This window comes from Zophobas morio, unplaced genomic scaffold (assembly GCF_036711695.1).
Source record: "Zophobas morio isolate AGI-343-1 ecotype UQ-CSIRO unplaced genomic scaffold, CSIRO_AGI_Zmor_V1 ptg000026l, whole genome shotgun sequence".
Lineage (NCBI taxonomy): Eukaryota > Metazoa > Arthropoda > Insecta > Coleoptera > Tenebrionidae > Zophobas > Zophobas morio.
In genome coordinates, this window is record NW_026972131.1 from 7,664,117 (window position 1) to 7,676,581 (window position 12,465).

Below are 12,465 nucleotides of genomic sequence, written 5' to 3' on the forward strand. Positions count from 1 at the left end.
ATGACACTGTACCTATACCTTACAATAAACTACCTAACATAGATCGATCTAAGTAAGTGCGCAAATCATTTCATGGAGTGACGATGTGTTTATATCACACAGGTGAGATATAGAATTGAAATGAGAAGCCATACTAAACACGGGAGATTTAACAAGTATATTTGTATTGGGTTTGCGGAAATACAACGTTAAGGTTTGTCTGGAATTTAATCGAGGAATCAAGATCTTGAAAAGGGATGAGTGACTGCAATCAATTTTGTTCCGAAATATAGAGAACAAGAATTTTAGACTATAATGTATCTGCCTAAATTCTAAAGAGTCGACATTCAGAGTCTCTAATAATACACTATGACTAAAACTCCTGCCGGGATAAACATCAAATATTCTGAAATATAAAAACTTCAGAAATCTCCTCTGAATGTTTTCCAACCTAATCTTGTAACAAGAATGATAGGGAAACCATACTACACTGCAATATTCCAATCTAGACCTAACGTAAGAGTAATACAGAGTTTTTAATACTAATGGATTTTTAAAGGTACTGCTGTTCCTGATTATAAATCCTAAACACTTGACACATTTATGATACTGCTTACATGATCGTTAAAATTAAGTTGGTTATCAAAAGTTTTATTATTGAAGTTCTATTAAGTGGAAGAAAGTTACAGCTGTACGCAAATAATATGGGATCTTTTTCCTTTGAATATGACATTATTTTGCATTTAGAATAGTTCAAAGGGAGTTTATTTACCTCACACCAACCATGTATTTCATTGACATTCTTCAGCACATGACGACAATCCTCCTGTGTATAGATCCTAGTGAATATTTTTAAGTCGTCAGCAAATAAGAGCTTTCCGCAATCAATTATATTAACAACATCATTGATAAAAAGTAAGAATAATAACAAAAAAACTAGGTATCGGTTCGTCACCAGCGGCTAATTTGTTTCTCAATTTTTTTATAGCATTTTTAATATCATTTTCAGAAATATTCATTACATAACATTAAGAAAGGAAATTGTATCAATATGATCCGTCGAATTATTGCTAATAGTAAAAACACTACTAAAATATCTAGCAAATCCGTTAACTATTGATTGTGGGGTAGAGTAAGTATTATTGTCATAGTACATAACAGCTGGAATTCTTGTTACATTTTTTTTGTCGTTGACATATTTCCAAATATATTTTAAATCAGTTTTTGACTTAACCTGGACTGTGTCAAGATATATCTTGTATGCAAGATATACTTGAGACTTAATTAAAGACCGCAAGCGTTTAAATTTATTCAGCTGCTCTACATTACCTGTTTTTTTGAATTGCTGTAGGTATTTATGCTTTAGCTGAATATTGTTAATTATTTCAATGCTGTACCAGCTTGAGTATTTTCGAGAAGACTTTTGGGTCTTAAAAATAAATGTTTTCTTTATATCCCACTGTTTCTTTTGCGGCTTCTGTGATGCCGTCTTTTAGAACTTTCCATTTCTCTTCTATACTATTGGGTTTTCTTGTCGTTTCCAATTTATTCTGGATGCGCTCTTCGTATCTCTTCTGGGTCTCATCTTTTTCTGGTTCTTGTATATTAAACGTTTTCTTGTTTGACTCCATCGTTTGCTTTGTTGGTACTTTAATCCTACATTTCACTATTACTAATCTGTGGTCTGAGTCTATGTTTGCTCCTCTGTATGATCTCGTGTCGTTGATTACATTGTTATTTTCTTTTATTATAAGTATATGATCTATTTGATTCCCAGTAGTCTTTCCTGGCAGTGGTCTTCTACCAGCATCAGTATGTCTTGTTTCGGAATTTTCTCGCATATCTCTTCTAGTTTCTCATAAAATGCCTGCTTGATCTTTTCTTCTGTTGTTTCCGTTGGGGCGTGTCATATACTTTAAATTCCATTACTTGATCTTTTGTTCTTGCTCGTACTAGGAATGCTGTTCCTTCATTTCCCTGCTTCTCTGCTCCTCCATATTGCATATTCTTCTCTGTCTACTACTCGCTCTCCTCCCCACCTTACTTCTTGTAAGGATCTTACTTCGTATTTTTTTAGTTCATTAGCTACTTCTTCCATTTTCCCTGGTGACAGTAATGTTCTTACATTCCACGATCCAATTCGCATTCTCTGTTTTTTTTCTTTTTTTTTCTTTTTGGATTCTTTTCTTGTTTCCTATTTCCGTGATGTCTTCCTTTCTCACTGTCCTTTTTCATTGCCATGTTTGTTACCGTTTTTCCATTTTTCCCTTTTTCGCCTGTTAGTTTTTTGGATCGTTATATTCACGGTCATTGGTCTCTCTGTTCATTTTTGTGTGGTTCTCTGTAACAAGTTTTCCCTCATTTATATCCCATTTTATCATGACGTTGTTAATTGTTACCTTTTTGGAAAACTATTTTGACAATTGATCCTTTATTCTTCCTTTCGTCTCTCGCAATTTTTCTTAGTTCTTTTTGTAGTTTCCTCTCTTCCTCTGTCATTTCTAAATCAATATATAACTTCCTGTCCTTAATTCTTTTTTTTTTTTCTTTCAGTATCGTTATTTTATCATTGAAGTTAGCCATTTCTATTATGCATTTCTTCGTACCAATTGCGAATTCCTTTGTTATCTTATTCCAGTAATCACTAGATTGTTGCGAATTTTTCCCTTTATTATCTTTTCCATTTTGTGTTCTGTCTTTATGAGGGCCTCTGTGATTTGTTTCTTTTCCCTTTCCCAGTTTGTCCTTATCTGCTGTGTTTCTCTTTCGCTTTGTTCAATCTTGCTTCTATTTTCCATTATTTCCACTTTCATGATTTTTAGGTTGTTCTTAATTTCTCTTATGTCTTCTTTTATCTCGTTTTTAAACTCCATCATGTCTTCCTTTGTTTTTCCTTAGCTCTGAGAGCATTTTCTTCATCAGCTATTCCATTTCTGCTTCCTCTATGGCGTCTATCAATTTTTTTTGTTGCCTCGATTCTTTGTTAGTGATTTTGCGTTATTTTTAATATTTTGATATTCTCTTTGTTCTTCCGGTGAACCATTACTTTCGTCTTTTTTTTCTCTTGCTCATTCATTTTTTTTCGCATCGCGGTTGTATTTCCTTGTTTCGTTGGCAGTGATCCCTGTGGCCTCTGACAACAGACGTGCCGTCGCGGTGCACGGGGTCGAGTTGCCTTATCAGTCAGTTGAGCGATAAGAAATTTGATGTCTTTTATTTAGCGCGTTTTGCTTCTGGAATCTTTCAGTGTGCGTTAATTTGCCCCGTATAGCTTGTTTCGTATTATGTGGGTACAGTTATTAATATTAACTTGGCTTTTTATGCCTTCGGATCACTTTTATTCACAGTGCGATTCTCAACACGGCTGCTCGCTTCGACGTCTCACTCACTTCTCACAAATAGGTATATTAACTTTGTTATTTAAAGTAACGCGTGTTCAATTAAAAAAACCATCAAGTTGGCTTTGATTTTTGTGAACATTATGAGATATGTATGACAATTAACCTCAACCCGTTTTCTTCTCTCAAAATAGCAACGCCAACTTGATGACTGTTTAATTGAACACCCAATATGTCGGCGAAAGGTAACATGATGTACTTCTAGAGTTTCAGTACGGTTAAATACGCAATTTCTAAATAATTATTAACATATGCGTTTAATTTAAATAATTAAATCCTGTGCAAGAACTATTTTAACCTGTTACTGATTTTGTTAAATTGCATAATTCTGTGCTTTCATTTTAACGCGAGCTGAAATTACTCTTGTTTCAAAGTGTTTTTTTTTTTGTAACAACCACTACTTTTGCAAAGTAGTTCAACCTTTCTTAAAATATTTCATTTTTTGTTACAAATTTGTACAAAACTCAATCACTAACAACAAAGTTTCATTTTTCAGGTAACTTTATAACTCAGCCAATATTGAAGGAATTTTAGATGTAGAAGTTATGCACAGACGTATAACAAAAAAACCCACCAAATACGCACCTGTCGCGTTTTTTGTTGATTAGACGTTACTGTAAATTATACAGTTTTCGTGCTAGGTATATTAAAAATAACGTTACGGTAAACATATAGTTATCTTACTTTACAACATTTGAATAAAAAGGGACCGAAAACAATTAGCATTGTGGTCTTTTTAACATACTGCACGGAAAAATTGTCCAGTGTTACTAGTAAAACCCCAAAATGTATCTGCTTAAATGAAGCTACATGAATATTTTGACGTCGGTTTCGTTTTTAAAAACTAAATATGAATCAATAAAATTCGTCTGAAATATAATAATACAAACAAATGCAATTATCCTTGTTTGTTTATTCTAGCTTTCTTTATTGTATTATTTCGAAAAAAACTAGTTTGTCTCCTTTCTTGTTTTTGTCAAATAAAAATGTTTTTATAATGTACACATTCAATTTATTAATATAAATAATATAAAGTGTCAACATTATACCAGTTTCTTTCTTTGTGGTAATAATTAACCTCAGAAATATCAACCACGTATCACTTTTATTGCGACACCATAAAACATTATTACTGCAACAAAAGAAATAATATGGCGATAAACTTTCCCACAATATTTTCTTTACGTCGTGCGTATAAAATTATCATGCTTTTCATTGTGCGATTCCTCAGCTTTTCTGTTAATCACATACACAAACCAATCAAAAATTTAGTGTTGGTATTTTTGCGGTCAAATTTAATTTGTGTTGCTGTGTGATTCTAGTTTCAATTTGTATTTGAATGATAAATGACGTTTATGTTTGATTGAAAAAGCTATTCACGAATTCATGGCTTTATGACGTTTTCTGTGCAGCCATCCAAGAGCCATCCAGGACTGATCGAAGCGATGTTTTCACTGCGAGCGGTTGAATGTCATATTGGTCCATGCAATCTTACGGGATGTGTGGGAGTTTAACAAACTGGAGCTCGAATATGTGGGGCGGGATAACAAATGTCTTGCGTATTGTGCAGCATACTTCAAAATAATAGCGACGTGATTTGCCAAAGTTGTTTAACAAGTTTAGTCAACACTGTTCTAGTGGTAGTATTATCTTAGCCATATTTTTCGTCTAAATGGGGTTAGCCTCGTTCTAATATTTTCGTCTCATTAGTTTTCAGATTTATAATTTTCTTGACGACAAGTTTATTTCAAGTCAATTTCAGTTTCAGAGTAATTTATGTGTCTTAACAATATATAATAATGATAAAATAATTTATAATTTTCAGAACAAAATAATTTCTACGTGACATTCTTTCGATGTATAAACATAAATAAACACGTGAGCTTCAGATTGCTATTACCTACTGCTGAAGGACAAGGCGTGGTATTTATCCCTCTGGTTATTCTGTTATTAATTTAGCAAATTTACTCCTATTTTTATTACGGCAAATTTTTGTACATTCACAGTTTGAGCAAAAATTCGGGATCATAAAACGTCTTAAAAAGGTTTTCCTCACAGCTTTTTTTTTTGTTTATTCGAAATGAATTGCTTTTCCCGTCCTTATTTATTGTCAGCACGAAATTCATGTCAGGATATTTTTTCTTTAGAAACGTGCGCACATTTTATTTCATAACATTATTTTTGCATTTGGAAACGCGTAACCAAACTGAGACGACCGCCTTAAAATCACCAAAATGTTCATGTGAGACTCCTTTACCAATAATAATTGCTTTCTGTTGTTCATTCCCATTTTCCTTAACCGTGTTTTCATAAGATTTATGACTTCTCTGATTCGTTAAGGTCGAGTATGGTTGTTAGCGTCTATTTTAATGAAAACGTTTTCTCCTTGTATTATTGTTCTTAGCTTGAAATTTCTCGTGTCACTGCTTCCATCGTACCTTGCAATTCTTCAACTTTTGTTATCAGCTTGCGATTTGCGTCAGTAATATGACGAGTAGAGAGCGGAAAATATGCAGCAAAATTTTCAGAAAAATGATCATATGATATGCACCAAATTTATGTAAATATGCAGTAACTTTCTTAATATATGCAGAGATATGCAGTTGCATATGCTCCAAAAATAAAAAAAAGGCTTAGTAAGCGAACTAAATTTATTTATAAAATTTAAAAACACATTTCCCGAGCTTACATTTTATTACAAAAATACATAAATCACATTGCAAAGTGTTTAATTACATTTCACTAACACATAAATCACGTTTTTAAAGATAAAAAAAATATATATAAACAGATTAAATTAACAAATAGTAGTAATCCACTATTTAATTACTATTTTGGTAACAATTTATTTTTAGATATTTTTCGAAATATTCTAATAAAAAGTTTTCCCGGTGATTCTAAAGTAAATGTATTTGTAAATAGAAAAACTGCATACTACGTCCACAGATGTAAAAATACTTACCGGTTTAGGACAGGCGCGACAAAACACAGTTCGTTCTTGGAGAATAAGTTCAGGAAAAGGTTTTATCCATAAATTAATTTGAATTATCTTCGACATATTGATACACCTGTATTCCTTTACATGCTTTCAATACAAACTCAAGATGAAATATAATAGTATAACGTCCCTTCGACCACCACTAAACGTATGTACCACTTAACTAACGAACAAAAATATTGGGAATGAACGCTATTTCCAAAAGTAATTAGGGCGCGAATTTACCTGGAAGGATGGCTTAACACCCAGTGGTGTCTCCAAACTACCATAAAACCCAAACCTTTTCTTGTTATTTGAAGCTCAGGACAATATTTGCAATATGATTCATAAAATTTCGTCTTTCTAGATAAATGCCGGTAGAATAACAATAATTTTTTTTTAAATTAGCACAAAAATTGGTAAAAATGCAAAATATGCACCCGTTCCGTGAAATATGCAGCAGAAGGCAAATATATGCAAATATGCAATTTTTTTATAGCTGTATGCATTTTTAATTAGCATGATTCGTTCACATTTTAAATAACAAGACTTATATGCAAAAAATAACGGATATGCAAATTTCATAAAATCCGCTCTCTAATGACGAGTATTAATAAATATAAGATTTCAAGTCCTGACCGCATAAATCACTATTTGGCTATTATTATGACCATTTTACTATTGATTTACTAATGCACTTGATTTTATTCACGCAATTATGTATGCATATAGAGAGCGAAAGCGTCTTTATATCGTAGTTCATGTGAATCATTTGATTATTTCCTATGAACCCGTCATTATACGCTATTATATCGGAAGGAATGGATAAATATAGTTTTGTTAACGTTTGCGGTTTCTAAAAGTAAAAAAGTACGTAATATGTGGAAAAAATAATTTGAAATTTTTCAAAGACTTCAGATCGATGTAGGAGCAAGCAGATAAAATTTAAGAGAATTGTGCACCCATCTGTTCTCACGTTTGTAATCTTGGAGATCGTAAAACAAACTAGGGAAATTAAATTTCAACAAAGTTGCATTATTTTGCGCTAATCAATATTCCGCCAAGAAAACAGAAACATATGACACCGTCAATAAAACAGCGTGTTCTATTAGATAAATATCAAACTTAACGTTAGTAGTTGTAACACAAAACTTCATAAACGCGTTGTTAATACATAGAGGAATAACCCCTTTCTCCTAAAGTTTAATATTTCTCACGCCATATTTTTTTCAGACTTTTACGTTTTAATATTCATATTTCCTCTTTAATAACGGCCGCATTTTTTCGAGTTTATTATCGTAATCCGAAAAATTTACCTCTTTTGGTATTTACGTTCGAACAGTAAAATGTATAATTAAACATTAATTTTGTTTCAGTGCCTCCTGAAAAAATACACATTTACGATGACAAGAGGGTAGACAAGACAATTTTATTAGGACCGTATAATGAAGGTTCGGACGTTAATTTATTATGCGAGGTAAAGGGAGGTAAGTGGCAGTTTATAAATTCTAAAGCGTCGTATCGACACATAAAAAAAGGGCGAAAGAATGATCAAACGTTGTGCTTCGCAAAAATAGAGAGCTGTAAATTATTCAAAATTATTCTGAATTTAAAACGACTCTTATCCGCTATTTGAATATTTGATTTGATGTAAAATATTGTGTCCGATACAAAACGACACGATTTAATTATTTCAATGAAACGAACATAAAATTTCATCATCGAAACGCAATTTAGTATTGGTTAAAGTTGGTAAATAGCGATGGACGTTAATTAAAGCAGACACACACAGACAAACGCAATTTGTCTCCAATAGGGTCTAATGTTTGCTTCATAATGCAGTGATGGAGAATACACAATGAACTTTTCAGTTGGGACCAACTATTTTAAGCATTGTTTGCACAGAGGTACAGCTCGGAGGAATTCCACTGCATTCTAGACTCAAAACAGAGCAGTTGTTGTAAAATTCAAATATCTGTTTCTCGTTCCTAATTATTGTGGACATTATTTTTATAATAGTCGCTCTTTTATGACTTTTTTGGCATTTCATTTCATTTTCAGTACACTTTGTATCTCTTATTTGCCGTTCTCTTAACTGTTTTGGATACACTACGAAATTTTAAATTGCTATAGATTTTCTAGCCCTGTAGAAATTCAAGTCGAATTATGTACTTTTATGTTTTAATGGTTCAGTCTTATGTCTTGAGTACTTGCCGATACTTATAAAAGAGCACCCCCATCCTGCTACTATGATAACCAAAATTAAAATAACATTTTAAAACATAGAACAAATAAGTCCACTTCACAAGTATCCAGATTTTATTTAGATTGCCAACATGTTTCGACACAAGCTATCATCATCAGAGTTATGTGTTTATGACAGGAAAATAGGTAACAACAACAAAAATATCTGAACACTTACCATAATGTTGATTCTATGTTTCGGGATTCCTATGGTAGTGTTCAAATATTTTTCTTGTTTGTTACGATGACACTAGTTTGTATCGAAACTATGTAACGAAGCGAATTGTCACCGGAGAGGGAGCTGGCGCCCGAGCACCGCCGCTCCCGACCGAAGGCGCTACCTCCGGTGGCGTGTAGGAGACCAGACGTGTTTCTTTTCAGTGGCGTTAGTCGGCCTAGAGCTTGATACTGAAGCACGCCACTCCCACGCGATATCGGCGAAACTCCGGACAGTCTTCGTACGCGGCCTATTCACCGTTGGCAATCTAAATAAAAACTGAATACGTGCGGCAATGAGTTAATTCTTCTACGTTTTTAATTTATGAAACCATGGCCACTTTGAGAAAGATGGAATTACTGAATTTAAAATAACAATGTAATATGTACAGTTGGGAGCATGGAATCGTTTATGCTTCCATTTATTTTGGTTAGCCAAATAAAAATTTGTTCATAGTGTAAAACGGATATTTTAGGGTAAATTGACACAACCTTGGCGTTTAAGTTTAGGATAATACGAATAAGTGACAAATGTTTTGACATGTTTATTCATGTACGCCTGTCTATGAGTTTTTATAAAAATAACCTAGTAAAATTAACGCATAAACTAATCCGTGCTCCCAACTGTATAAAGGTGCTTTGTCGTATTTTGATCTATTCACTTATCCACAAATTATCGTTTTTCAAGTATCCTATTTGTTTTATGTAGTCTGTTGAAATAGTATATCAAATAAAACATATTTTATGTTATTGTTATCATAAGTTTGTAAAACGAGCAGCTTGTGGCCAGTTTTTACAAAAAGCGAATATGAGTATGAGATTTTTATCTTAGTACCTTCTAAGATAAGACTGATTTTGGCAAATGAGATACCCTCGAAGAAAAGTGAGGGCGGGTGGGCGGGGCTAGTACCTGCTAAGATAAGACTGATTTTGGCAAATGAGATGCTTCTAAGAAAATAGAGGGCGGGTAGGTGGGGTTAGTACCTGCTAAAATAAGACCGATTTTGGCAAATGACATACTGTCTAAGAAAAGAAAGGGTGGGTGGGCGGGGCTAGTACCTGTTAAGATAAGACCGACATAAAATATTGCTGGTGCCAATGTAGTTTTCCCCAGCATACGGATTAGTTTTCTCATTTTCCCTTTTTGTGTAGTTAAAATTTTAAATTTTGTACAAGTTAGAGACCAACGCAAATATGACGTAATTTAAATGGTAACAAAAAATACGCTGGTCGTTTTTCGTCAATTTACCAGGGCTTGGCTCCTTCAGGACCGGAGAATCGTGACAACCGATACCTCTGTATGGAGACGTGAGAGGACAGAGAACTCCTCTTGCTCTATGTCAACTCGCACTTTCGCATGGGCTGTTTTCACAAACACGAGTTCTGGCGGAGGCCGATCAAAGCCTTCCAAGAATTGCAGGACCAAGAATTTGAGCTTTGTTTTTAACGGGTTTGGGCCGGTGGTGGAGCAGCACGGACCTCCCATGAGGGACCCATTCGGTGTCACCAGGTTACGATCTTTCGAGCTGAATGGGTTTTTTCCAGGAAGATTCTGGGTTAGCCTTAGTTAGTTAGTTGGATGTACGGGAAGCGTAGGAACTGTCGACCACCTTGGAAAAGATAGAGTATATGTTTCTTCTGGGAGTGAGGTTTTTTATAATCGGTCAACTAATCCCTAACTAAACACGTCACGGACTCCGAGGCTTACTAAGTCTCGAAGGAACTGACCAGGTTCACTAGCACCTCGCGAACATGGACTAGCTCGTCACAGAACTGGCGCATGTAAATGTAAAAACGTTCCGACCCGAAAAAGAGCACTTGTGTTCTGGTAAGGCTCTACCTGCGTGTTTGGGGAGCTATTCGAGTAGTAAGCTGATTCTAGTGAGTTAACTCAGCAGTTGTGGAGTTATTCGTTCTTTTTGAGTTACTTCAAAACGCTTGTAGATCATTATTCATCTCTCTCTAACAAGCTACCTAACTTCACCTCTAAAAGTGCGGAGGGGACAGGGAGTAGTGGGAAGCCACACGGGCATTCGGGCCTAAGCATCCCGCAGACAGCAAGGCAAAGGTTCACCAGTACCTCCTGTTCGAGACAAGATATGGGAGTGGTGCCGTCCTCCGACGTTGACCCACTTGAGTGTTGGACTCGAAGAAGTAGAGAAAAGCTTCTTGAAGCCCACGAAACGGGAAAACCATGTTACCGGGACTGGCTCCTTCGGGATTTAGAAACTTGGACTAGTAAACGTTACCTTCATATGGGGGACGTGAGGGGTACGACATTCTCTAAGAAATAAAAACGCGAATACCACAATCTCTTGCTCCCACGTTCGAGTGGTACAGGCTGATTTCACAGACAGGAGCTGAGAATTTGGGAGCAGGTACTTCCACCATATTGGTATCCGTTTGGTGAGAAGCTCTGGGGTGGCTGGGAGTACGATGAAGCCAAATGGTTGCGCGAGTGCGGCAATATTTATAGCCTAGCCCGACTTGAGAAACGTTGATAACCTGGAGAAAGCGGTAAGCTGGTTATCAAGTCAGCCGGTACTTGGACACCATGGAGTCTTTTTTGAATGCGCTTAGGCAGATGTGGAGTGGTACGAACTCCCACGACTGGTCTGTTAGAGCGATGGTGTTCACTAAGGTTCGATCGTTCAAACTGGATGAGCTTAGGCTATGAAGATTGTGAGTAAGTCTTACCCGTATAGGAACCGAGGGGACCAGCTGTACCAGCTGGTACTTGTAAATGTGAAAGCGTCCGACCCGCGGCGGAGTACTTACAGGCCCTACCTGCGCGGTTATTGGTAGTATGATGACTAGAAAGCGGTAATTCAGCAGTTTTGATGTTGACATCCCCCACCCAGTTACTCGCCGTTTTCACCTACTTGAAATAGCTTGCTAACAAGCCGGGCAATCTGACTTCCTATGCTACGGACTGGGTAGCGAACATTGGGAAGTCATGGTGGCCGACTGGGCGACTCACAGATAGCAAGGCAAAGGGGCTCTAGTACCTATTTATTTGTTCGAATTGTCCCTTGGTAAACAAAACCAGGGATCTCGGTGTCCAAGCTCCATCGGAACGTTCGGGCGGCCAAAGCGGGGGCCTTGACTTCCAAGATTTTATATTTCAAACCTGATTCGTCTTAAAAAATATATTGCTGGAAGGTACTTTGTTTGAATGATTAAAATAATGTTTTATAAACATCATCTAATAACTTTAGATGATCAATTAATCAGGTCAAGTAGTCATATTCAAAATATATGAACTTGTGGTTTTCACATGTTTCAGAAGTTTAGTTCGGTTTTTAGCTGTAAGTAATTGACAAGATAATTAATACATATTTTATTATTCATTATTTCCTTAATAACGTCATAGGTGTCAACAAAAAAAAAATACCAACAACGATAATACCATAGCCTCTGTTTGAATAATTCATGACGACAATTTTTGTACATAATCTAGTAATAATGTTTTTTTTTGCGTGTACAGCACTAACGATCAATTTAGAACTTTTGTTATGTTTGTCATGAGAATTAAAACGTGATGCCATCAGTCAACAGAAGTATGATTAAAGATGCTAAGTTTAGTTTCATACATGAAGTATATAAAAAATTAAAAAAGAAAATTAACAACAAAACAATGTTTTTTCGTTT

General features: G+C 35.2%; 1 protein-coding gene across 1 annotated transcript in view; it reads left to right on the forward strand.

Moving 5' to 3' along the window:
* LOC135136196 (contactin-1) overlaps positions 1-12,465 on the forward strand; it is a 548,953-nt gene that overhangs the window by 394,492 nt on the left and 141,996 nt on the right. The window contains exon 4 of the mRNA XM_064065367.1: positions 7,731-7,841. Within this exon, the coding sequence (XP_063921437.1) occupies positions 7,731-7,841 (111 nt within the window). The remainder of the gene's footprint in view (positions 1-7,730; positions 7,842-12,465) is intronic.